The sequence below is a fragment of the Herpailurus yagouaroundi genome, unplaced genomic scaffold (genome assembly GCF_014898765.1).
Source record: "Herpailurus yagouaroundi ecotype Mexico unplaced genomic scaffold, PumYag 211, whole genome shotgun sequence".
NCBI lineage: Eukaryota > Metazoa > Chordata > Mammalia > Carnivora > Felidae > Herpailurus > Herpailurus yagouaroundi.
In genome coordinates, this window is record NW_024412442.1 from 8,864,365 (window position 1) to 8,887,195 (window position 22,831).

The 22,831-nt window shown below is 40.8% G+C and overlaps 1 protein-coding gene and 1 long non-coding RNA gene across 2 annotated transcripts in view; one reads left to right on the plus strand and one right to left on the minus strand.

Annotated features, from left to right (window-relative positions):
* LOC121016603 (uncharacterized) lies at positions 1-18,234 on the plus strand. The gene is made up of 2 exons (XR_005784376.1): positions 1-146; positions 16,650-18,234. It is a non-coding gene; the product is annotated as an uncharacterized LOC121016603 (long non-coding RNA).
* The window catches only part of ZNF25 (zinc finger protein 25), a 25,105-nt gene continuing 8,754 nt past the window's right edge, over positions 6,481-22,831 (minus strand). Inside the window, exons 2-5 of the mRNA XM_040454295.1 lie at positions 11,572-11,698; positions 11,190-11,285; positions 8,974-9,037; positions 6,481-8,519 (exon numbers count right to left, since the gene is read on the minus strand). Coding sequence (XP_040310229.1) covers positions 7,466-8,519; positions 8,974-9,037; positions 11,190-11,285; positions 11,572-11,698 — 1,341 coding nt within the window. The 3' untranslated portion in view covers positions 6,481-7,465. The remainder of the gene's footprint in view (positions 8,520-8,973; positions 9,038-11,189; positions 11,286-11,571; positions 11,699-22,831) is intronic.

Genomic DNA, 22,831 nt, shown 5'->3' on the forward strand with positions numbered 1-22,831 from the left:
TCATGACCTGAGCCAAAGTTGGATGCTCAACCGACTGAGCCACCCAGGCACCCCAAATATATATTATTCTAGACACAAACATACAGAGTAAAAGTATAAGTAGATATAGAGGATAAAGGAGTTTAGAATAGCTGAGAATGGAAAGGGTACAGTTGGGTGAATGATTTTATAAAGATCGGCATGGGCTTTGGTTTTTGTAGCCTTTTACTTGTTAACAGGGCAATAGGTGATCATGTTATTCTCGATTCTTTTCTGCTTGCAAGAAATATTTTCTTCTTAAAATTACCAGGCTTCCGATACCCTAAAAAGGTTATCTGTAGCACAGAACCTTGCACCTCCCCTGACCATACTGCTTTTCTAGGAATTGGATTGGTGACCCCCAGGGCACATGTCATGGAAGGTTCCAGGAATGGCAGTTCTCCAGCTTCATGTTCATGAACATTTTGCACCTAGAAGAGGCAGGGATGGCCTGCGGTGCTACCTCTGGCTCCTCTCAGTCTCTTTCGGGGGAGATTGTGGCCAATTTTAAGCTCCCCTAGGGAGGATTCTAGAATGAAATAGACCAGGCAGGCACTATGTGGAAAGCTGAGGCCAGTCTTCTGACAAACGTGAGATGGGAAGGTCACAATCTTGGGAGGATTTCCCCCAGCGTGACGAGAGTTTGAGAAGAAAGGGACAGAATTTCAAGCCAAGGGAATGATGAGGTGAATGTACTAACTGCTGATTATGATGTTGGAGCCTCTCCAAGGATGTCTGTAATTAGGGAGTCCATATTTTGTCAAAGAATTACTTAAGAGATATTTAGCATTCTGTACACAAATTTACTCTGGTATAATTTACAAATTATACCAGACAGTTGTGCCAACATAAAGGATTCATTTATGAAGATAAAATGGTAAATCGTAGCTACAATGAGAACAGTGAATCTTACCTTTTTACTTTTTATTTATTTTTTTCTTTTTAGGTAAAGTGAGTAGTTTGGCAGCTAACAGAAATCAGTTTGGGAAATCTGTCTTAACGTAGCCTATCCAGGACATCCAAGAAAAGATGAGTTTTTATAGATTGTCTGAAAAAAAGTGAGAGCTTAACTGTTAAGTACATGTGACAGGTTGTCTCTATATAATCGGTCAGTGTCCTTCTATGAGCAACTCTACATTAGATCGATATCATTTTCCTCATTAGAAGTTTTCAAACTCCTTCATTTTGGACATAACAGTTTTGACCATAAAGGCTTCAGTCTCTTTAGTGCAGAATCATCATTTAATGGAGGCTGAGCATACTGGCTGCATAGCAACCTTTAAGCACCTGGAAATCAGACATCTAGAAAGATTCTGTCTGTCTACAGTATTCAACATCAATTTTAATTTCTTGGTATTACTCTAATGAATGGAGTTATTTCAGTCTGTAGGACCTTTGTGACTTAAGCCGTTTTATCCATTTGTTCCAAAGTCAGAAATAAATGGATGACCTATTCTGGTAATTCTCCTCCATGCTTTTATTCTTGTAGCATTTGAGAATATAAATATAGGAAATGGTCCTTTTCAGTGTGATTTTAAGACTAACATTGATTGGTGTCTCTTTTAACATATATAATACCTTTGTAGACTTTGTAGGTGTTCTGGTGACTTTACTTTTAGAAATGCATACCTTTCAGGCATATGGCTGTGTACATGACATTGGCTATTTGATAAATCTAAACTTAAGCTTTATGAGGGGAAAATTCAAGCCAAATCTCAGATCATTTAGTAACAATTTTATGAGAATTTATAGGGATTTTATTTAAAACTTTTTTCAGTGTTTATTCATTTTTTAGAGACAGAGAGAGAGAGACAGAGCACAAGTGGGAGGGGCAGAGAGAGGGAGACACAGAATCTGAAGCAGGCTCCAGGCTCTGAGCCATCAGCACAGAGCCCGACACGGGGCTCGAACTCACAAATCGTGAGATCGTGGCCTGAGCTGAAGTCCGATGCTTAACTGACTGAACCATCCAGGCACCCCGTGAACTTATAGGGATTTGAAAAGTATAGGGGCACCTGGGTGGCTCAGTTGGTTAAGTGTCTGACTTCGGCTCAGGTCATGATCTCACGGTCTGTGAGTTTGAGCCCCGCATCGGGCTCTGTGCTGACAGCTCAGAGCCTGGAGCCCGTTTCAGATTCTGTGTCTCCCTCTCTCTCTGCCCCTCCCCCGTTCATGCTCTGTCTCTCTCTGTCTCAAAAATAAATAAATGTTGAAAAGTATAGCTCACATTGTCATTATCGTTAGTAATAGTTGTAGAACTTTGGGCTAAGGAATACTAAGCATTTCTCAAAGCATCGTGTATTAATCATGTTTTTTTATTTTCTGTATTTTACGTTTGACAGCTTAAAAAGCTTGTTGGCCAGGGAGAGTCTGCTCCCTTAGAGACCACACAGGGCTGGGCCTGGAGCACCTCTTGCATATGCAGACCAACTAGTAGCAGCCCCAGCCTCCTGCTCTCTCTCATAGAATCCAGTTCCCCTCCCCTAAATCAGCCAGACAGTTAGAAATACCCCTTTGGTCCAGCGCTATAATGCTCGAAGAGGGAGGGCCCCTAGCCCTGTGTGAACTTTACAGATAAAGCATGATCTGGTCAACTGTTAAATCTCTTAGATAGAATCTTTATTGTAGGACAGTGTCTGGACAGTTTCCCCCTTGCACTTGGGTTTAGTCTTTCTAATACTCAGCGTACAGCTGTGGCTGGGGCAGCAGCATGAGACAGTCTAGTTTAGCTAGGGTTGCTTCTTTTCGTGGCAATAGATTGTGGTGTGTGGGCAAATCCTTGTTAGATGTCAGATTGAATGGTGGTCATTGTGGTGTTCTTCATGACAGCAAGACTGGCGCTGCGTGTACCGTAAAACTTTTATGAAAGAAGAGACTGGTCAGTACCTGAAGCAAGCTTGACTTCTGGCTCCCTGTCGGTTTCACTCATCTGTTACTATGTAACAGGAACACTCAAAACTTCATGGCTTTTGTAGTGATTTGTTCTTGTAGGTGGAGTAGGTGGCTCCTGCACTTGGCATTAGCGGAAGTCTCGCTTGGCTGGGCCAGAAGATCTAAGAACCTTCGCTTCTGTGTCTGGGATTATATTGGGCTTCCACCTCTAGTAGCCTGAGTTTCTTCACAGCTTGGTGATTCCAAACTACTTGGACTTTGTGCACAGTGGTTAGCTTCAAAAAGGAAAGAGGAAACTGCCACACTTCTGAAGGGTTGGCCTGGAATCTGTCACATTCTAGTGAAGCCAAAGCAAGTCAGGAGGCCAGTCCAGATTGAAGGGGATGAGGAAAAAAAAGTATCTTTTTAGAACGGAGTAAGGAAGGGATTGATTCTGTCCACCGTTGGCCACCATACTAACCAGAGAAGGGCTATACTCATAAGTCAGTCTGGGAAAGTAAAGTGATTCAGGGTTTGGGAAATGGATTCAGGGATTGGCAGGCTTTTAGAAGCAGAAGTGTTGGGGGACTGACTTGCTGGCTTTCAGTTGTAAAGGTTTGGTCACTGGAGTGAGGCTGCACCTGACTGACGTTCCGAGCACGGGCGAACTGAATGCTGGTGCTGATTGGCTTTCAGAAATGTGGAACTGTCAGGTTGGCTTGTCTTCTTCATAAGCATGTGTGGTGACAAGACACCGATCATTTCTCTCTGATCCGTCAATTCTCGTGGTTACTAATTCGTGGCTTGAGGCTCTTGCCAAGAAGCAGTCCAGTTCCCATCTTGAATTTTAAGACCAGGAATATTTTATTCTCATCAGAGTATTTTTAGAAGATTTTCATTAGTACAGACTTTATCCTTTTTTTCCTTTTTTGTTTTTTAATGTTTATTTTGAGAGAGAGAGACAGTGTGAACAGGGGAGGAGCAGAGAGAGAGGGAGACACAGAATCCGAAGCAGGCTCCAGGCTCTGAGCTGTCAGCACAGAGCCGGATGCGGGGCTCGAACGCATGAACCGCCAAGATCATCACCTGTGCCAAAGCTGGATGCTTAACCGACTGAGCCACCCAGGCGCCCCAGTACAGACTGTATTCTTTTTTTTTTAACATGAAATTTATTGTCAGATTGGTTTCCATACAACACCCAGTCAGTGCTCATCCCAACAGGTGCCCTCCTCAGTGCCCATCACCCACCCTCCCCGCCCTCCCACCCCCCTCCCCAGACTTTATTCTTAATAACAGGTTTGGCAGAGTTACTGGACTTTCCCCACAAAATACTAATTTTTATTTAATTTTTGGCTGCGAAGCCAGGGGAAATTTAGAAATATATTTGCTTTCAAAGCAGGTTGAAATAAAGAACTTGATGGCTGTAGTCAGGATGGCTTACTTACGTCAGTGTTGGGTAGAATATTGGTAACAATATTGTATTTGAATGTTTGGAAGTTCTATAAATCATGCAGTCACTAAATATAGTAGGAATTCATTAGTGGTAAACATTAGACAAATCAGAAGGAGGCGTGCGTAAGAAGTTGAGCATCACGGAAGTCATCGTTAGGAAGGGGAGGTAAGGGCAGGATATAGATGGGAGCAGCATTTGACAAGTGAATGAAGTTCAGGCAGTTCAATGATTTTACTAGTAATGTAGTGATACTAGTAATGCAGATTACTGGTAATGTACCTGGTGGAATTGGGTTGGGTATTGTAAGGGTTTGTTGTTGTTAAATTACGTTAAGTGTGACATAAAGATGGTATTTTCTCATGGGACAGTGAGAAAATTATAAAATGATACAGGGAAAGCGGGCCATAGATTTGTAATAAAGTAAAGGAATATTTTAGGTAGGGACAAATTAACAATTCTGTTTAATTCAGACAATGTTTATTTCATACATGTAGTGCTACATTCCATCAGAAGATGTTTGCATTTTATGACAGTTCAACAAGTAAAACACATTTCTTTGAAAAAAAAATTCTAATGCTTAGGCTTTTAACATATAAATACAATGTACAAAATAAATACACCACAAAAACCACCCACCCACAAACTGCTGTGTGCATCACTCCTGGAACATGTAGCATATATAAAAGTACACTGTATACATTGATTGTGATGTCTTCAGTCCTAAGTAACAGAAAAACTTGACTTTGTAAAGTGCCAGACAGTAACTGTCTTAGGCTCTGTGAGCCATATGGTCTCCCGTCAGAACTACTCAACTCTGTTCTTATAGTGCTGAAGGCAGCCTCAGGCAGAACAGAGACAGCGGTCTCTGTTTTATAACTTTATTAGTGTTCCAGTAAAACTTTATTTATGGACACAAATCTGAATATAATCGGCACATGTCACAAAATATTCTTTTTTTTTTTTTTCAACCATTTAGAAACGTAAAACCACTGTTGGCTTGTAAGGCTACAAAGACAGGCAGCGGGTCACACGTGAGTATCTGAATCATTCGTAGGAAAATGCACAACGAAGCCAAAGCAAGGCACTACAGCAAGAAAGTGAGTGATGAATGCTGGGAGCCAACCTTTTTGTTTTCCAGCATCATTCAAGAAATACAATTATAATGATAGTCGTAGCCAACTTACGCTTTTCTCATGTCTCAGACGCTATTCTAAGTGCTTTAAAAATATTAATTCATGGGGCGCCTGGGTGGCGCAGTCGGTTGGGCGTCCGACTTCAGCCAGGTCACGATCTCGTGGTCCGGGAGTTCGAGCCCCGCGTCGGGCTCTGGGCTGATGGCTCAGAGCCTGGAGCCTGTTTCCGATTCTGTGTCTCCCTCTCTCTCTGCCCCTCCCCCATTCATGCTCTGTCTCTCTCTGTCCCAAAAATGAATAAAACGTTGAAAAAAAAATTAAAAAAAAAATAATAAAAATATTAATTCATACCTCCAAGCAATTCTAACATTCTCACTTCTCTTATAGAAAAGGAAACCGAGGCACAGAGAGAGAGGGTAAGTGGCATGCCCCATGGGATCTGAGCCTTGGCAGTGGGAGTCCAGAGTCCACACTCTTAACCGCTGCCATGTTGTGTGAAGAACATCCTTCCTTACACAAAATTGTCCTGCAGATACCTCTGCACCCTCCTAAAACATCAACAGTAGGACAGACACTACTTCTTCACACAGCACTGTTTATCATACAGACTGTTTTCATCAGCTGTTTTTAAAAATAAACTCAGTCTGGGGCGCCTGGGTGGCGGAGTCGGTTAAGCGTCCGACTTCAGCCAGGTCACGATCTCGCGGTCCGGGAGTTCGAGCCCCGCGTCAGGCTCTGGGCTGATGGCTCGGAGCCTGGAGCCTGTTTCCGATTCTGTGTCTCCCTCTCTCTCTGCCCCTCCCCCGTTCATGCTCTGTCTCTCTCTGTCCCAAAAATAAATAAACGTTGAAAAAAAAATTAAAAAAATAAAATAAAATAAACTCAGTCTTTTCTTAGGAATAAATGTGTCCCTAATGCAAAATTTGGCTGACCACGAGACAACTGGAGAATTTTACAAAAAGACTTTTAGCTTCTTTCTGAAGGATCAGTTCAGGAACATCTGAATTCACTTAGAAATGCCAGGAAGTAGAGATGCATTAAATTGTAAAAGAACAGTACACTTAAAATACACACTGGAACAACAGGAGTCAATGCTGAGGGTTGACGTGGGATCTCCTCATGCACGTGAGAGCTGCGGAGCTGAGGTTACGGATTTTCCTGTGTACACTTACGGATGGGATCCATGTACGCACAGACATCTGTGATTGGCCTAGCAGCACGCGGACACACGTCAGCTCCACTCAAGGACTTTTCACGTGAGTTTAAGGATGTCACCTGGCTTCTCAATGGGTTTGTGCTTTTTAAAAAGCTTCATCTATCTATCTATCTAGACATTTGCAGGTTTCTTCAAAGAAAAAAATAACCCAACCCTCACAATCCAGTCGCTGCAACATGAGTTCTGGCGTAACTGTCACTCTCACCCAATACAGATACTGAGGTTTTTGTCAGGAAACTGACGTATTTGAGATGTCTGCGATGGTTCTATCCTGGCATCGCTCATCTGAAGGTCACAGAGACGTCACTTCTCAAGAAGGGCTTCTGGATCTGTTTTGACGTCTAGTCACCCCTTTGAGCGTTTGGAGTCCACCTGTAAAGTATTTCTGAAGCTCAGGATGGACACGGATAGGAGGCTCTCATTCACATGAGCTTTGGGATATCTAGTGATGGCTGCCCTGACCAGAAAGTTCCTGACCTTTTTTTTTATTTGTTCTTCTCTCATGTGATTTCTGTTGTACAGTATACTGTGACTTCTAAAAGAATGGTCTCTCTCACGCTTTACAATTTGTAGAGTGTCTGACACTAAAGTCTAACATATGGTAAAAATTTCTTCCTTCTAGATTCAAAGAATTTTTGTGTATTTGCTGTCAAGAAACACTCTTATGACTAAAACGTTCCCATATAGATGATATTCCTAAGTTTTTTGGTCTTGTGTGAATTATCTGATTATTCTGAAGGATGAACTCAGAAAAAAGTTCCCAATTCATGCTGTTTATAAGCTTTTTTCCTCTGTGTGTGTCTTCTGATGGGCAGTGAGTTTTGATTTCTGGATAAAAGTTTTCCTACACTCCTGACATTCATAGGGTTTCTCCCCTGTGTGTTTTCTCTGATGTATGATAAAATGTGACTTCTGAGAGAAGGATTTCCCACACTCCTTACATTCATAGGGTTTCTCTCCTGTGTGAGTCCTTTGATGTAATCTGAGGACTGAATTCACAGAGAAGGATTTACCGCATTCTTGACATTCATAAGGCTTCTCCCCTGTGTGTTTTCTCTGGTGTTTAGTGAGGTCTGATTTATAGTAAAAGTTTTTTCCACATTTATTACATTCAAAGGGCTTCTCCCCTGTGTGAGTTCGCTGGTGCACTGTGAGGGCTGACTTCTGGTAGAAACACTTCCCACACTCCTTACATTCATAGGGTTTCTCTCCTGTGTGAGTTCTCTGATGAGTTTTGAGGTGTGAATTTCTAGAAAAGAATTTCCCACATTCCTTACATTTATAGGGTTTCTCCCCTGTGTGTGTCCTCTGATGTACCGTGAGGTGTGATTTCTGGGAAAAGGATTTCCTACATTCCTTACATTCATACGGCTTCTCCCCCGTGTGTGTTTTCTGATGTACCATGAGGTATGCCTTAACATAGAAGAACTTCCCACACTCGTTACACTCATAGGGTTTCTCTCCTGTGTGTGTTTTCTGATGTTCCACAAGGTGTGGCTTCTGGTAGAAGGATTTCTCACACTGATTGCATTCGTAGGGTTTCTCCCCTGCATGAGTTCTCAAGTGTCTACTAAGAGAGGACAGGTGGTAGAAGGTTTTCGTACATTCTTTACATTCATAGGTTTTCTCTCTGCCTTGACCTTTCTGTTGTCTTGTGAGGTCTCCATTCCTAGGGACCGATGTCCCACATTCCCTGGGTTTGTCCTTTGAGTGAGTGTGCTGATGTATTAGGAGGATAGACTTCTGGCAGAAGGACTTTCCACATTCACTACATTTATAGATTTTCTCTCTGGCAGGAGTTTGCTGGTGTTTTGTGAGTTCTCCATTCCTAGAGAGAAATTCCCAAAGTCAGTAATACATAAGGTACTCTAGCTGAGAACCCATTTCTAGAGATGTTCCCAAACTGATTCGATTCATGGTTTCTCTACTATGAATGTTCTGACACACACTGTGGTTTAACATTAAGTAGCAGGAACCTTCCTTTGCATTGCATGCAGTCTCTTAATTGCCTGAGATCTGCTTTGGTTAACAAAGCCTCCCTTCCTGTGCAATTGAAGAAATGAAAGACTGCTTCAAAGTTTGAATCTCCTGGTCCTACAGAAGATCTCCACTGGGGAAGAGGGCTTTCCCATTTGGAGAGTGAATTCTTTGGAATTCACTCCAGTGTTTTAGTTTTCTCACGTTTAGTATGAACTAGTTAGTGCCTTCCCACTTCCAGTACTCCCATCAACACTTTTTTTTTTACAAGTCTTTTCATCTTAAAATCAAAATCTTGAACTTGCCTTGAATTTTCAGCTTGGCTTCCCTGGGATCTTGCTCCTAAGTCATGAATCTTCCAAAGGTCTTCTACAAAGGAATTCAAAATTTAATACCATTTAAATCTTAACATATTATTATGGTTGTAGGGCTGATTCTTAGGCTTCAGGGCAATCTCCCCAAATAAAGGAATTCTTATATGCAAATTTCCTCTATGCCTTTGGTTTAGAAAAAATATAAACACTAAAGACGGTTGGAGCAGACAAGGGAAGAAATGTCATTATAAACCCAAGTACTCTGACACTTTACAAACATTTTAAAAACCTGGAGAAAAAGTTAAGGAAAAAGAAAAAGAATGGGGAGCAGAGAACAAAAGACATTCAGAGTGCTGCACAAGAATCTGGGACTCAGAATGTGGTAAGCCCATTACAGACAATGAACAGTAGGTAGGGTGAAAAGAAAAATTAGTAGACGACTGTGTCCACCAGAAATATTGGGGAAAGATGAAACTGGATGCAAAGCTAAGCCTTTGTCAGCCAGAATGTAATTTACTGTTCATTAGTGACTATAAACTTCTACTTTATTTCCTCTGTACCCACACACGACAGTCTAGATGCCTAGTCTAGTCCCTACAGTGACTACATCACAACGTGTGTGGAGGAACAGTTCCACACTCCGGGCTCTCTCCGTCTCACTGGCGTAATTTTCACCGGGACAGAAGACCCAGGAACACATACATCCCAAAGGAAAGATGATTAAACAGCAGTGTGCAAGCCATCGTACAACAGGATGAGTTTCCATTTGTAGCACAGACGTTTTCAAGCCTGACCACCAAAAAATACTGCATCTCCAAAGTAGCGTTACCACGACCCAATGCCAGTCTTCCACTGCTTTCCTGTCTTAGTTTCGACATTTCTGCTTCAATTTACTGCATGATCTTTAAGGATGAATTATTGAACATGATCCTGGAACCTTTACTGACCTTTAGATTTACTCCTCTTTAAAGGCCTGAAAGGAAGCAAAAGATAAAGAGCAGGGGCTTGGGGTAGGAATTTCATGGCCTTTGCAGGGAAGATGTAAGAAGTTAATGTGACAGGGACATGTGCAAGGCTAAGTGAGATGCACAGGAAACAAGAGCCTGTGTGTCTTTGGTCTTAAGAAAGGATAAGCCCTTGAAGGAGTGACTGTGAAAGCCACAGAGCAGAAGAAAGGGTCTGTCTCTTGTGAGTTCAGATTGAATATTTCCACAAACATCCTAGTGAACAACTAAGAAATACCAGGCATTGTTCCTAGTCCTGGCAACGCAGAAGCTCACAAGTACAGGAAAAGCATTTAAGGAGCAGAGTGAGATCATCTTAGTGGGTTATCTGTTTTTGTTTTTTTATCTTAGTGTTATAACACTCCAAATAAGGTGCAGATTTTAGGAGGGATAATCAGTACCTGTGTGAAAGACAAACACCATCTAAAAGGAAGTATCAACTCTGAAATAATATAACTGATGAAAGGCATAATGACTTGTAACCTAATTTCAGAGTTTAAAGAGAGAACAGGAAGTTAATAAACTGGTGCTGAAAATAACTGAGGCACATTTCATTGTTAATAAAAGGAGGGAAATGGCATTCGAAGAAAAATTTATGGTCAGATTTAAGATCTAACACTTTAGGGGTGCCTGGGTGGTTCCGTTGGTTAAGCATCGAACTCTTAATTTCAGCTCAGGTCATAATATCACAGTTTGTGAGATTGAGCCCCACATTGGGCTCTGTGCTGACAGCGCGGGGCCTGCTTAGATTTCTCTCTCCTCCTCTCTGCCCCTCCCTTGCTCATGTGTACACGCATTCTCTGTCTCTCTCTCAAATAATAAACTTAAAAAAAAAAAAAAGAATTGTTAAGATTTACTACTTTAAGATTATAGTGTTCTAGAATTCCCACTTAATTCCCAGGTACTGGAATAATGGGAATTCTAGAAAAAAAGACAAACATCTAAGACAAGGTTAGGCAGGAATTAGTTTTGTATATAGGAAAGAAAAGTAAATCTATTTTACAAAGTCTGGCAAAGGACGAATTTATGTGGAAAGAATGAAAACTGGAGGTGCGATTGATGGTGCTTGCATATGCAGACCAAGTGCCCTCAGTCATTCCCAGATGTATAGGGCATTTAAAAAAGAGGTTCCTGAAACATATTTCAGAAGGCAAAAGGCACCAACCACCTCACTAGCGACAAGGGTTCTAATTTCTCTCTCACCTGGGTAGTTCCGACGTGGGAATTCCACCTCCAGTATCCACGGTTCTTTTCCTTGCTTCAGCTTGAAGACTGCATTTGGCTTATTCACACAGTAACCTATGAATGGAGAAGAAAACACGGTTTACTTGGGATTTAGGGCCTGTGAAGGATAAGGAAGTACAGTTTGAGAACACTAAAGTCCTACTTTGGCTCGGCAAATTTAGATTCTTTCACCGGCGAGGGTGGGGACACGCATTCTTTCTGGTGCCCGAAATGGCCTCATCACATTTGACCCCTGAAACAAAGCCAATATGGCGCAGCCCTACAGGGACCTTACGTGTTGCAGCAACTGGGAAAGGAAATGCGAACTACTGGCAGTTCCACACGGGGAAGTTTTCCTCACCCACTGAGACTAGGTGACCGTAGTTCTCCCGCATCACTTCCTTGTACAGGGTCCTCTGAGCAGCGTCCAGTAACCGCCACTCCTCCCGGGTGAATTCCACAATAACATCCTTGAATGTTACAGGTCCCTGTAACAACATATTTTGGTTGAAACTGAAGTATTCAGAGTGGAGTACCATGAAAAAACCACTTGTGAACTAGCTCTTAATGCGCCATCAGGTTTACTCTAGAAAGCTGGATACATGGCTACTCTGTACATAGATAAAATATCTGCTCACTCTATTTGCTGAGCTACCGCTCCATGCCTGGAATCCTGCCAGGAGATACATAGATGAATGAAAGCAACTGTTCCTGCTGTGAAGGAACACACAGTCTGACAAGGAGGCAGAGACGTAAATACTCAAATGCAATACACATGGCAGGTGCTCTGACAGAAACATGTACGCGATATAAAATGGTCACAAGAGGGAGTGGTTACTTGAATTTTGTATTATCAAGTTAGATTTTCTAGGTTAAGCTAATGGAAACTTTGGGAGCAAAGAAGACAGAACTGACAAAGACATGGATGGATGCATGAAAAATGGCAAGTTGAGGAAAATTACAAAGAAGACAGTCTGATACGAGAATAGGGTGTTGGACAAAGATTAGTTAGAAGGTAATACAGTCCGGTCCGGTGACAGAATATGGAATAATTCTGAATGTGTCTCTGGACCATTAAAATGTATTTTGCATACCCACTGAATTGGTACCTGCTTATTAATTTATATTTGTAATAATCCGTTTATTAAAAATTGGCAAGTTTTATTTCTATTTATAATTAAAAAACTAATTCTAGTATTTTATACTATGTGGACTGTCTTACATGTTTTTGGGGTGTTCATCTCTTCACTTTGTAGATGCGACTATAGATAATGGAGCTACTGAAGTGATACATGTGGGTAGTAAGCAGAGCTACAGGAGTAGGCTGGTGCTTAGAAGAAAACACTAAAGGGGCACCCAGGTGCCTCAGTCGGTTAAGTGACCAACTCTAGATTTCGGCTCAGGTCATCATCTGGTTTGTGATATCGAGCCCTGCCCCGCATAGGCCTGCTTGGGATTCTCTCTCTCCATCTCTCTCTCTCTCTGCCCCTCCTCCACTCGTGCTTTTTTGAAGTTAAAAAAACACTAAAGAAGAGGCAAGAGCACATCAGAAATATGGAGTGTTACAAAATTAAGAGGCATACATGAGCAATAAACATTTAAAGTAGCAGCAGTGGGGACACCTGGGTGGCTGTCGGTGAAGCATCGGACTTCGGCTCAGGTCATGATCTCACAGCTGGTGGATTCAAGCCCTGCATCCGGCTCTGTGCTGTCAGCTCAGAGCCTGAGCCTGCTTCAGATTCTATGTCTCCCTCTCTTCTCTGCCCCTCCCCTGCTCACACTCTTTCTCTTTCAAAAATAAACATGAAAAAATAAAGTAGCAGCAGTGGGTAAAAAATAACTTCCTTGGAAATTAATTATTGAGAGAAGGGGAGGTTACTTCCCATAGTACCTCTATAGTTTGATAATGGCTAGAACTATAATGCTAATTATTTTCATTCTCTCTTTTTTATTGACAGGACTATTTAGGGCTATGAAATTTCTTCCAATCGTTGCTTATATTTCATAAAACCTGAAATGTGAAAATTTGAGGAACTTCATCATTGGATATAAATTCTTGCTTCACATTTCTTTCCTGAAAACACCATCCTATTCTTTTACATATAAGTTGCTAATAAGAATTATGTCCATTCAAAAAGAAAAGAGTTCTGTCAATTTTATTTTCTTTCCTTGCCAAGAGATGTAGACTTTGTTCTTTGTGGCCTAGAGGACTCTTTTTTTTCCCTCTGCTTTTAGGTCTAATAGTTTTACTAGACTCTCTCTTGGTGTTTACCATTCTGGGTCAGTTATCTCTGGCACAGAGAGTCTTCTCAGTATGTAATTCAGTTTTCCTTTTCTTTATGGAAAGTTTCCTCTGATTAAATATCAGTTTTAGATTTTGTTACTGACGGATCCTACTTCAGCTTCTACTTCTGTTACCCTGTCTTCCTCTTCCAGTTAATTCTTCCCACTCCCTGGGGTCTCTTTTCCATTTCTCCTGTGTATCATTTATCAGGCGTTCATTCATCTTCTCCCCAAGGTGCCCTGAAATTTAATCTTCTATTCTGAGATGATGTGCTGTTCTACCATTTCTTTTCTGAGTTAATTTGCTTACATTTTATATCTACTTGTTTTTCCATTTCTGTTCTGAGGCTTTAATCTCTGGGGTTCAGGTTCTTTCCTGTCTGAAACACGTAATATTGGAAGGCTGTACTCTCCTCTACTTTGTGTGTGTTTGGGGGAGGAGTATTGACGTCAGCTGAAAAAATGTCAGTTCACACATTCCAATTTTTCTTGTATTAGCATTGTATACATGTTGAGTAATATTTTTGGTTCATGATCAAATGAAGATAAAAGCTTATTTTGTGTTGGGGAGGGGTGAAAGTGTTACTTAGTTCAAAAATGTCTCTATTGGCATAGTATGTTCACATTTTTAAAAAAATTTTTTTTCTTTTTTTTAACGTTTATTTATTTTTGAGACAGAGACAGAGCATGAACGGGCAAGGGTCAGCGAGAGGGAGACACAGAATCTGAAACAGGCTCTAGGCTCTGAGCTGTAAGCACAGAGCCCGACGCGGGGCTTGAACTCACGGACCGCGAGATCATGACCTGAGCTGAAGTCGGCCACCTAACCGACTGAACCACCCAGGAGCCCCATATGTTCACATTCTTGAAGAAAGCACTACTGGGGGAGGTATCTTTAGATTCTGTGTAGTGTTTTTTGTTTTTTTTCTTTTTTAGGGCACCTGATTTCAGCTGCTTGTTTTCTTACGTGCTTTCAGTACGGGCACACAGGAATTCTATTTCTTTTCCTCTGAGTTGCTGATGTTCCTGCACACATTCTGAGTCCCTTCTTTTTTAATCCTGGTGCCAGTACTTGGACCCCACGATTCCAGACTTTCCCCCATCTTTCCCCAATCAGGGTGAGCGCCTCTGCTTGTGGCAGAGTCCACTTGATCTTCTGTTCCTTTACAACTGTGACCTCACCATCCTTTGTCTTCCATCAACCCCCTCCTGACTTCCTGCTCTGGGGGGAGCTCCCAGCTGCTTCTGCTCTTGACAGTGACCTCCCAACTTATACATAAACTGAAGTGTCCTGCCTCCTAGCTATACAGCAGGTTGTGGTGTGTGGAGATGTTTGTATTTTGCCAGCTAACATTATTCTATAAAAGAAATTGAGAAAATGAGAAAAAGAATCAGTTGGGCAGAAAGAGGCAATGAGTTGAATTTTGTTCACACTGTGAAGTGACTGTTGAACATACAGCTGGAACTGTCCATTTTGGCAGATACATATGTAAGTGAATTTCCACAAATAATATTGTCATATATATTTAGCAGGGTTCTGGAAGAGTCCAAAGAAAAAAGAAAAATAAATCTGTGGAAATAGGAATTTTCAAGATGATGGTAGGAGAAACTAGGCCAAGACCGAAGCCTGACGGAACTTCTCTAAATAGAAGAGCAGGCCAGGAGGAGAATGCTCAGGAACCAAAGACAGATTCACAACAAGTGGGCAGTTCTACTGTGAAGCCAAATGTAAACATCCAAGGTAGAGTAATTGGGTAAGAGCACAGCAAGGGAGTGAAAGCTGTAATCATTAAGCATGATGATTGGAGAAATTTTGGGAAGACTTAAAATTCTTCAGAGAAACCAGCTTTTGGATGCACATCCTAACAGCTCGGGAAAACAAAGGCCTGGAGTTTGATAAGGACAGAACAATGGATTTGGCAGGGAAACTGATCAGAGTCAAGCTTCTAGGATTCCTTGTCCTCACCCCCTTTTTAAAGAGCATTCAGTTGAAGACAAGAACTGGTGAAATGAACTGACCACATAAAGCAGAGGAAGACACTGGCTCTAAGTGTGGGAACAAAGCAGCCAGAAAGAGAAACACAAAATGGTGTTATACACATTGTATTCCCTTATAATACAAAAGGGTTTTTGTTTTTGTTTTGTTTTGCTTTACAAGGCAACACCTGTGATGAAATACTTACAAGTACTGTTTTCTTATAGCAATATCACTTCGGCAATTAAGAGAATACCTAAGATAATAAAATGGACATGTGACTTTTCATATGCGGAGCCAAATGCTGCAAGACAAAGAAGGAACACCCACAAAGGTCTAATGAAAAACGTTTTGCCTCTAAAATCCCATGCCTTGCCAGATTTTCAATCAAGGATAAATTTTAAAAAAGGTGTCTTCTTGGGCACCTGGTGGCTAGGTCGGTTAAGCTTCTGACTGTTGATTTTCCTCAGGTCATGATCTCCTGGTTTGTGAGTCAGCCCTGTATCTTGGGGCTCGTATGTATCTCTGTGTGTATCTTTGTGTGGCACCTGCTTGGGATTCTCCTCTCCCTCTCTCTCTTTGCCCTCCCCCTGCTCATGCTCACTCACTCTCTCTGAGACTTTTTAAAAACAGATGTTTTTGTAAACATAAGGATACTAAAAGCCTACAAACTATGCAAGTATTCTCCAAAGTACTTGGATACACTGAAAAGGAAACAAGAAGGAAAAGCACGTGGTAAGCCAGAAATGACAGCTAACAGATATGAGGTCACTAAGAACTTATTTCTGGTATAGCCATAATAGGAAGCTGTGGGGAGTTAAAATGGATTGCATTCAGAGACCATGAAAAGGAATAGACTATTGTGCATACTAAACAATCACACTGTCCTTTCTAGATACTGATTAGTATGTTAACGTGCTCACATCTTTTCATGGAATACTGACAAGATCATTTTCTGACCAGAAGACAAATCTGAAAATAACTGAAATCATATAAAATATTCTCTGCCCACAGCTGATTTAAACTTAGAAATCAGTAACAAAATTAGGTAGGAAAGTGCCAAATATTTGGAAATAATATTTGAGCACTTTTGTTTAGTGTTACTGGAAAACAAAAAGTTCTCTGAATGATCAAGAAAATTGATAAAATTATACCCAGAATGATGAAGAAAACAAAACAAGTTAACAATTCCTATAGGCCTTGCAAATGTTAAAACAATAATAAAAAATACTGTGAACAATTCTAAGTTTATAAATTTGACAACTTAGATGGAATGGGCCAATTCCTGGAAAGAAAATATTAAATCTCACTTAGAAATACCTAGAGCTGAATAGTCCTATGTATTTATTCAGTAAATTGCTCTTGTAGTTAAAAAACCTTTCGATGTGAGTGATGGTAGAGGGCTTCAAAAATTGTTCCCTCCAACTGAGACAACCATTATTAAGCTGGCAAAAACTGACAAAATCAACTTTTTCAGAACTCTAGAATCTAATTCTGAAAACAAATGAAAAGCTTAGAGCAACTAGTGAGGTACCTAAGAAAGAGGATGCTAACCATGAAGAAAGCACTGGTATTTCTGCTTGCCCACCCACCAACCCCCTCTCCAGTGTGGCAAGGGCAGTAGGGACAGTGCCTGTGTTCCTGGTGCAGATGGACAGGGTGAGACAACACAGATTTTGTGTTCAAACACTGCTAAGACAGTTTTGATCTGTCTAGTGGTTTCCTGGTGGGTGAGTGCAGAGGCTTGCCTGCCTTTTGCCCTTCTAGGTCTGGAATGGCATCCTGGGCCAGACTCAATGAAAACTACGTCATGACATGTACGGTCTGTGGCACGGTGCTGGGAAAAGCAGAGACAACTCCAGATGCCGGGGAAGGTGGAAGCTGAGGAGGAAGACAGTAGGGAGAAAAAGGGCCTGCACAGACTACAGTGCATAAACCAGGGACTCCAGAGAGCAATGTGCATGCCCAGGGCTGGACACAGGCTCAGAAAACACTAGAGAGGACACTAGGCTGACATCCATCTCTGGCTAATCTTAGGGCTCTTCCAAAGAGGTGGAGGGTAAGGCAAAAGGGTAGACAGCATGGTTAAATGGAGAAGGAGTGCCCCAGTGTAGAGCCACTATGTAAATATCGAGTGAGTATTTGATTTTTCTTTTTGGTTCCAGAAGTTTAAGGAAATCTCTGTCACATCACCGGCTGACCTCTGAGATAATGGAACAGAAATGGCAATGACCACACTTGACAAGAAACATAGCCTTGGAAAAACTGGAGAGTAAACAAATGAACAAGTCCAGCCTTCAGCGAGCAGCAAAAGCAAACCGTGGGGAGGGGGACAACCTGCTTTCCAGACTTAAGCCCATTATAATGTTTATTCATATTACAAAACTTCTAACCAAAAGGTAAAGGCATAAACAAGTAGGCCCATTCACAGGGGGAAAGAAAAGGAAATTGACAGGAATCATCCCTCAGATAATGCAAATATTGGATTTACTAGACAAACAATTTAAATCAACTCTCTTAAGCATGCTCAAAGGGGCTACAGGAAACCATTGACAAAGAACTGAAAGAAACTAGGAGAACAATGTATGAACAAATAATATCAAAAAGATACAAGTTATAAAAAGAAATTATGAAATTCAAAGGTACAGTAACTGGAATATAAAATTCAATACAACACATCGAAACAGATTTGAGCAGGCAGAAAAATCTGTACGACTGAAGACATTTGAAATGAATCAGTCTGAGGAGAAGGAAACAAAGAATGAAAGATGAACAGAGCCTAACAGGACCTGTGAGGGCACCATTAATCATACCAACAGAAGCAAACTGGGAGTCCCAGAGAAGAGGCAGGAAAAGAGACATAATATTTGAAGAAATAATGGCCAGAAACTTCCCATATTTGATGCTAGACATAAATGTGTACACACAGGAAGCACAGTGAACTCCAAAAAGGAAAACTCAAAGAGCTCCATACCAATATACATTATAATCAAATTGTCAAAACCAGAGACAAAAAGTCTTTTAAAAGCAGCAAGATCCTCACTATGATTAAATCCTCAACAGAAACTTGGAGACCAGAGGCACTATGATGCATTAAATTCCTGGAAGAAAAAAACTGCCAAACAAGAATTCTAGCAACACTGTCCTTCAGTAGTGCAGGAGAGATTAAAAGGTATTTGAAGATAAAGCCTCAGGGACTAGGAGACTTGCCCTACAGGAAATGTCAAAGGGAGTTCTTCAGCTTGAAATGAAAAGACATTAGACAGTAATTCAAGGCCACATGAAGAACACAGGTAAAGGTGACCGTAGAAAAATATAAAAGCCTGTATTGTATATGTTTGTAATGTTTGTTTATTTTTGAGAGAGTGAGACAGATCTGAGAGAGGAAGACACAGAATCCGAAGCAGGCTCCAGGCTCTGAGCTGTCAGCACAGAGCCCGACACAGGGCTAGAACTCACAAATCACACTTACGGACTAAGCCACCCAGGCGCCCCTATTGTATTTTTTATTATAACTCCTCTTTATGTGCTGTATGGTTTAAAGTCAAATGAATAAAATAGTTAACTGTAAATCTAGGTTAGTGGGCACACAAAATATGAATATATGTGACACTAACAAAATGAAGGGGGAAGAATGAGCTGTTTCAGCAGTTGCTGTTATGCAAGTGAAGCTAGATTTGTATCACTTCAAATTGTTAGGAATTAGGGATATTAATTGTAATTGTCAGTGTAACCACTAGAAGATAACTTTTATTTTTTTTTTTTTTTCAAATTTTTTTTTTCAACATTTATTTATTTTTGGGACAGAGAGAGACAGAGCATGACCGGGGGAGGGGCAGAGAGAGAGGGAGACAGAATCGGAAACAGGCTCCAGGCTCTGAGCCATCAGCCCAGAGCCCGACGCGGGGCTGGAACTCACGGACCGCGAGATCGTGACCTGGCTGAAGTCGGACGCTTAACCGACTGCGCCACCCAGGCGCCCCTAGAAGATAACTTTTAAAAGGCGAAAGATTTATACGATCTGAAGAGAAACCAGAGTATGAAGATAACTTTTAAAAGTAACAGAAAAATAAAAGGAAATGAATAAATCAAAATGGTACACTAGAAAAAATTAAACACAAAAAAATAAGACAGTCTTAGAGAAATTAAGGGAAATGAAGGAATACACCCAGAATAGATGTCAAATTGCAGAAGTAATTTAATTTAGGGTTTATGCTGGTTAAACTGAAGATTATAGGTTTTGAGGGAGAATAACAAAGAGTCCTCATCATAATATATCAGTATGGGGGCGTCTGCTTGGGATTCTCTCCTCCCTTTCTCCGTCTCTCCCGCTCACGTGTGTGTGCATACCCTCTCTAAATAAATAAAACTGAAAAGTGTATAAAGTATAAAAGTATATATCAGTGTGGGTACATAATACCACTGGTGATGATCACCTAGATTAGTTTGTTAGGGTAGTTTTTGCCAGTTTTCTCCCCCGTAGAGTAGCTTTTTCTTTTTCACACTGTATTCTTTAAAAGAAATTTACTAAGTCCAGCACATACTCGAAGAGGGAGTAGGCCCCACCTGTAGAAGTTGGCACTATCTACATATATTGTAATTTTTCACAAAGAATATCCTTTTCTCCCTGCTTATTTATTTGTTTAGTCATTTATTTATATCACTATGGCTTCAAATATTTAATGTTTTGCGTTAGAATCCAATGGTGTGTGGGGCGCCTGGGAAGCTCAGTAAGTTGAGTGTCCAACTTCGGCTCAGGTCATGATCTCGTGGTTCGTGAGTCTGAGCCCTGTGTCGGGCTCTGTGTGCTGACAGCTCAGGGCTTGGAGCCCGCTTCGGATTCTGTGTCCCTCTCTCTCTGCCCCTCCCCAACTCATGCTCTGTCTCTCTCTCTCTCTGTGTCAAAAATAAACAAACATTAAAAAAATAAAAAAAAAATAAAAAAAAAGAGGGGCGCCTGGGTGGCGCAGTCGGTTAAGCTTCCGACTTCAGCCAGGTCACGATCTCGCAGTCCGGGAGTTCGAGCCCCGCGTCGGGCTCTGGGCTGATGGCTCGGAGCCTGGAGCCTGTTTCCGATTCTGTGTCTCCCTCTCTCTCTGCCCCTCCCCCGTTCATGCTCTGTCTCTCTCTGTCCCAAAAATAAATAAACGTTGAAAAAATAAAAATTTTAAAAAAAAATTAAAAAAAAAAAAAACAAAAAAAACCAAAAAATGAACCTCAGCCAATAGCTTATACTTTATATACAAAAATCAACTCAAAATGAATTATAAACCTAAATGCAAAGTGTAAAAACTACAGCATTTTTAGAAGATAGGAAAAAGTCTTTGTGACTCTGAGCTAAGCAAAAACTCTTTAGATACAACACCACACAAAATTTAGAAAGAAAATCTGGAAGTCAGAAAAATTTGCTCTGTGAAAGATATAGTTGAGTGGAAAGAGTAGGCACAGAAAGCGAGCAAATATTTGAAAATCACAGAGCACTCTCAAAATGCTTTGATCATATAAAGAACTCAAAATTCAGTAAGAAAATAACCTAATTTAAAAGATTTGGGCAGAGAAGATATATAGATGGCAAATAAGCACATTAAAACATTTCCAGTATATTAGTCATTAGGAAAAATGCAAATTAAAACCATGATGGCCTACCACTACATCCCTATCAGCATCCCTTTTTTTCTTGGAAAAAAAAAAAAAAAAAGAAACTGACAATACCAAACGCAGACAAAAATGTGAAGCGAGCAGAGCCCTGCACTTTGTGGTGGGAATACAAAACAGTACGGCTACTCTGGAAACGGTTTGGCAGTTTCTTATGAAGTTAATCAAATACTTAAACATGACCAAGCAAGCACTTGCCTAGGTACCTACCCAAGATACATGAAAATCTAAACATACAAAATCTAAGCACAAAAATCTAAACACAGATATTTGTAACAGCTCCTTTCATAACTGCCAGAAACCCAAATATTTGTCAGCTGGTGAACAGATTAATGAATGGGGTACATACATACAAGTCCATAGTCTCTAGCAATGAAAAAGGATGAGTTGTTGATACTTGGAACATGATTAAATCTCATGCATTATGCTAAATGCCAGTTGGTAGTCTTAAAAAACTACAAACCATTTGGTTCAATTTATATGACATAACAAGAAAAGGCAAAATTATAGGGATAAAGAATAAACTGGTGATTGCCAGGAATTAGTGGTGGTGAGAGGGACCAAGAAAGTTTTGAGATGATGAAACTGTTCTATATCTTCACTGTGGTGATGACTGTGCCTTTATGCATGTGTCAAAACTCACTAAAATGTATACCCAAAAAGAATGGATTTTGCTGTTAAGTTAAATAAGGAAGATAAGAACACAGCACAAAACAAAAACTTTACACCACAGAAGATACCAAGTATTCACAAGGATATCGAGAAACTGGAACCCCTGTCCATTGCTGGTGGGAATGTGAAATTGTGCAACTACTACAGAGGATATGTGTCGATTCCTCAAAAACCTAAGCCTATAATTACCACATGATCCAGTAATTCCACTCCTGGTTATATATCCAAAAGAACTCGGAGCAGGGACTCAAACAGATACTTGTACACAAGTATTCATAGCAGCATTATTCACAATAGCCACAAGGGGCAAATGTCCCAGTGTCCATGAAGACGAATGCATAACAGAGAAGCTGAGAAGAAGGTGGAGTAGGAGGACCCTAAGCTCGCTCCATCCCATGGATACAAGCAGGTAACACATCACCGTGAATAACTCAGCAAACAACCAAGACAAGCAGAACAAACTCCACAGCTAAAAGTAGAGAAGAGGCAGGTGCCTGGGTCTGTTAAGCATCTGAGTTTGGCTCAGGTCATGATCTCACGGTCTGTGAGTTTGAGCGTGCGTTGGGCTCTGTGCTGATAGCTCAGAGCCTGGAGCCTGCTTCTGATTCTGTGTCTCTCTGCCCCTCCTCATGCTCTCTCTCAAAAATAAAGACACATTAAGAAAATAAAATATTTTTAAAAGTAGAGAAGCAGCTCCATCACAGAAGTCGGCTGAGAATATTATCCGAAGTGGATGCAAAAGTAAAGATGGAACTCATTAACTCATTAAAAGTTATGGAATCTTGATTTTTAATAAAACATCAATAGCAAAAAAAAAAAAAGATGAATGCATAAACTAAATGTAAATACAAACAGATGAATATCATTTTAAAGTCTTTAACAGGAAGGAAATCCTGTCACATGATACAGTGATGACACTATGCTGAATGAAATATGCCAGTTAAAAGGGGCAAATACTGTATGATTCTACTTATATGAAATGCCTAGAACAGTCAAGTTCATAGGTGAGTAGATTGGTGGTTTCTAGGGGAAGGGG